Source organism: Macaca fascicularis, chromosome 15 (genome assembly GCF_037993035.2).
Source record: "Macaca fascicularis isolate 582-1 chromosome 15, T2T-MFA8v1.1".
NCBI lineage: Eukaryota > Metazoa > Chordata > Mammalia > Primates > Cercopithecidae > Macaca > Macaca fascicularis.
This window is the reverse complement of record NC_088389.1, coordinates 53,508,999-53,513,206: the sequence shown is the minus strand read 5'-3', so window position 1 is coordinate 53,513,206 and position 4,208 is coordinate 53,508,999. Positions and strand designations below refer to the sequence as shown.

Genomic DNA, 4,208 nt, shown 5'->3' with positions numbered 1-4,208 from the left:
TGTGTTACATGATTCTGCCCACCCATAGGCTAATGTAAGTCTTCTGAGCATATTTAAGGTAGGCCAGGCTAAGCTGTAATGTTTGGCAAGTTAGAGATATTAAATGCATTTTCAATTTATATTTTCATGTAACGATGAGTTTATTGGTATACTCTTTGACATTGATATATTTTCATTAATTCTAATGGTGATACATACTGTAAATAAAAGAATGGAAGGACAGAAGGAAGAGAAGGATGGAGGAATGGGAAAAGGATAAAGGAAGGAAGGCAGGGACAGAAAGAGAAGGTAAAAGAAGGCAAGAAAAGAAAAGATATCCTCAAGCAGTATATAATACTGTAAGAAAATGTGGCCCATATACACCATGGAATACTATGCAGCCATAAAAAAGGATGAGTTCATGTCTTTTGCAGGGACATGGATGAAGCTGGAAACTATCATTCTCAGCAAACTGTCACAAGGACAGAAAACCAAACACTGCATGTTCTCACTCATAGGTAGGAATTGAACAATGAGGACACCTGGACACAGGGCGGGGAACATCACACACCAGGGCCTGTCAGGGGGTGGGGTGTTGGGAGAAGGATAGCATTAGGAGAAATACCTAATGTAAATCATGAGTCGATGGGAACAGCAAATCAACATGGCACATATATACCTATGTGACAAACCTGCATGTTGAGCACATGTACCATAGAATTTAAAGTATAATAAAGAGAAAGGTATAAATCTGATATAAGACTATGGAGCTACCTCAGTCATCCCAGAGGATTAATGAGGGTGGCTGGATTTAAGCTGTGAAGGAAAACAGAATTAGAATTTGAGCATTCAAGACAACCTGCCTGGGGGTCAAACATAAAATGCCTGACTGCCAGGGTTTTCTTCCTACCGGGAATTCTTAGTGGGTGCAAAAAGTCCAATGAACTGGTGTATGGGAACTAATAGATTCTCACAGCCTATTTTGTCAGGATGTAAATTTAATTATCAACGATCTCAACTCTTGCCATCAGATTTAATCTGTAAACAACTATGATGGATATATTTAAATATAGTTTGTGACTGTTTAATATTCCTTCCACTAAAATTAACAAGTGAACTTGGGAAGATTAAATGAGTGACTAAACCCAAAAGATTCCACAAGCAGGTAATTCTTATTTGTCTGTGTAAAACATGTTCATGCCCAATATAATCTACATTCGCTGGTCCATTAATAAAAATTGATTCAGCCAAACTGATTTCTTAGAATGTGGTTCACTCCTGAGCACACTCTGTCATTCATCTTGGGCTGTAAATTTAAAATGTTCTTCACATAGAGTAAAAAATTGACATAAAAAACAAGGAAAAGCAAGATAGTGTCTGACATTCCCAAATCCTCTTCTTCCTCAAATCAACCTGGTTAGTAACAGAGACAAGACTGGAATAGTATTCATACTAAAAATGAAGAGCTTGGACATTCTTCTAAGACTTGGAAAAATGTTGGAATTTCCTTGGGATAGCAAAGAAATCTGGCATCTTCTAAATGGGCATTGATAGGACACTCCATTCAACCCAAAACTAGTCCACGTTATTATCTGGACCAGTAGACTGATTTTCAAACCCATTTTTAATTTTGCAAAATGTTCTTTATGCAAAAGCCAACTTATAAGTTAAAGCAAAGAAAGACCATAAAGCAGGATATCCTGATTGATTGCAGCAGGCCTTACTTTTAAACTCTATTTATCTACTCTGCCTTGATAGTCCCAAATACTCAGCTTCACAAAAAAAAAAAATTAAATACAGAACAAGAAAATAGTATTTTATGACTCAACAGGATCTGAAGATTAATGTGAAATTATAACACAAGGCGTGCCACTGGAAAGTGTGAGTGCAGTATGTTGGGCATTTTCTGTTTTGCTTTTTCTACAACAGATGGCTTTATTTATTTTGAAAGATTCAATGAAATGTTGCCTATGAAATAACGTTATGTAAAAAAGTGAACATAAAAAGGCACATCGCAACCAATTCCAATGCAGAAAAATAAAACATAATATGAAAGATACTGTTCAAAATGTTGAAAAGTGGCCATTTCCTACTATTAGAGTAATAGGTAACCTCTCTTTCTTCTTTATCCTACTACCCTGTATGTTGCAAATTCTCTAGAGTGGATATGCAATAACTTTGAAATGCTGTATCTCATTATTTTAACATAACATATGAAAATGCAGAAAAACAGTAAAAGTATCCAAAATTCTAACATAATTCTGAAGTTTCAACAATATCGAGTGTGTTCATATTCCAGTACATTTTGCACTCACTTGCTAAAGAACCTTCTGTTCAGTAGGTGTTTCACTGCCTCCTTCACATCCTTGTTTCTAAGACTGTAGATTAAAGGATTCATCATGGGAGTCATCACCCCATAGAACATGGATATAATTTTGTCGGTAGCTTCCAAGTAGTCTGAATTAAATGTCTCCTTAGACTTGGGCTTCATGTACATGGAGAGGATGGTCCCATAGAATATTATGACCACAGTCAGATGGGCTGAGCAGGTAGAGAAAGCTTTGCTTCTCCCCTCAGATGAGTGAATCTTGAGGATGCTGGAAATGATTAATGAGTAAGAGATAATAATCAAGAGCAGTGGCATCAATGTGAACAATATTGTGGCCACAAGCATGATGAACTCATTGCCTGAGATGTCAGCACAGGCCATCTTCATGACAGCTAGAATTTCACAGGAGAAATGATTGATGACATTATTCCTGCAGAAAGGCAATTGTACTACAAATGTAGTTTGTACTGCAGAGTTGACAATCCCTGCAAACCAGGACCCAACAGCCATGGGTACATAGGCATCCTTGCACATGATGACGGGATATCTCAGAGGGTTACAGATAGCCACATAGCGGTCAAAGGCCATCATGCCCAGGAGCACACATTCTGTTGTCCCCATGGACAAGCCAAGGAACATCTGCACTGCACAGCCAGAAAGGGAAATGGTCTTTCTTTCTGAAAGCAAGCTCACCAAGGTGGAGGGAATAGAGGTGGTGGTGTAGCAGATGTCCAAGAAGGAGAGGTTCCCCAGAAAGAAGTACATAGGGGTGTGAAGGTGAGGATCCAAGATGCTGATTAAAATGAGAGTACCATTGCCTAGAAGGATGACCACATACATTAAGAATATTAGCACAAAAAAGAGTAACTCAAGCCTTGGGTAACCAGAAAGTCCCTTCAGAAAAAATTCCACCAGAATGGTTTGGTTTTCCCATTCCATTTAAATGTCTCTCTTTTACCTGTAAGAAGTCAAAAAAAAAATTTTATATAATTTATTTACATGGTAAATGCAAGTATACCAATATACAAATATAAAAATTTGCCATGAACGCAATAAAAGTATTGAAGAAAGAGAGAAAATAGGGAAGAGGAGGAAGGAATATAGGGAAAGGGAATGAAAAGAATGAACAATGCAGGTAGAGAAATAAGAGGGGAAAGCTTGTGATATTGATCACTTATTCTTGGCCAGGAACTTTGTGATGTTTTTTTTCACATGTTGCTTCCTTTAAACTCCACATTATCGTTTGAAAGATAAGAAAACCTTAAGTGAGAGAGAGTTCAGCCTAAAATCATATAACTACTGTGCAGCACAGCCTATAGACTCCAAGATTACCTGCTTGTGACTCATACTTGCCTGAAGTTTTTAAGTGAATTATAAAAGCAATACAGAGTATATTGCATAAGAGATTTGGTAATTTACTTTAAAACCTCACTCCCAGGTCAGGAGAACTCAAAAATAACCCATGTGTATTCCAACACTGAAAGAAGTGTGTCAACCTGGAGGTAGAATCATCAGAAATGAACCCAACCAGTGATTACTGTGTTCCTGATTATCCAGAGAACACGACCAATGCACGTAAAGCCCAATAATCCAAAATTTTAGTGTTAAAGTGCAAACACATTTTTCTTTGGTTAGGGGTGGAATTTTTTTTTTGTTTTTTAAAATTATCATACAGTTAGATGTCATACCATAAATTGACTTTTTATCTTTTAGTGTGTGGTTCTATGAATTTTAAAACATGTATAGATTCATATAACCACGGCCATAACCAGAACACAGAACTCTTCTGTTACCCCAAAACACTTCTTTGTGATATTCTTTTCTTAGTCACCTCTTCCACCTACCTATACATCCTGGCAACCACTGATATTTTCTATCCCTATAGTTTTACCTTTACCAG

At 37.1% G+C, this 4,208-nt stretch overlaps 1 protein-coding gene across 1 annotated transcript; it reads right to left on the bottom strand.

Moving 5' to 3' along the window:
- Nucleotides 1-569: 569 nt before the first annotated feature.
- Nucleotides 570-3,247, bottom strand: LOC135964341 (olfactory receptor 13C9). Its single transcript, XM_065531071.2, has one exon. The coding sequence runs from the start codon at nucleotides 3,245-3,247 to the stop codon at nucleotides 2,291-2,293; it is 957 nt and encodes a 318-aa protein (XP_065387143.1). The 3' UTR covers nucleotides 570-2,290.
- Nucleotides 3,248-4,208: the final 961 nt, after the last annotated feature.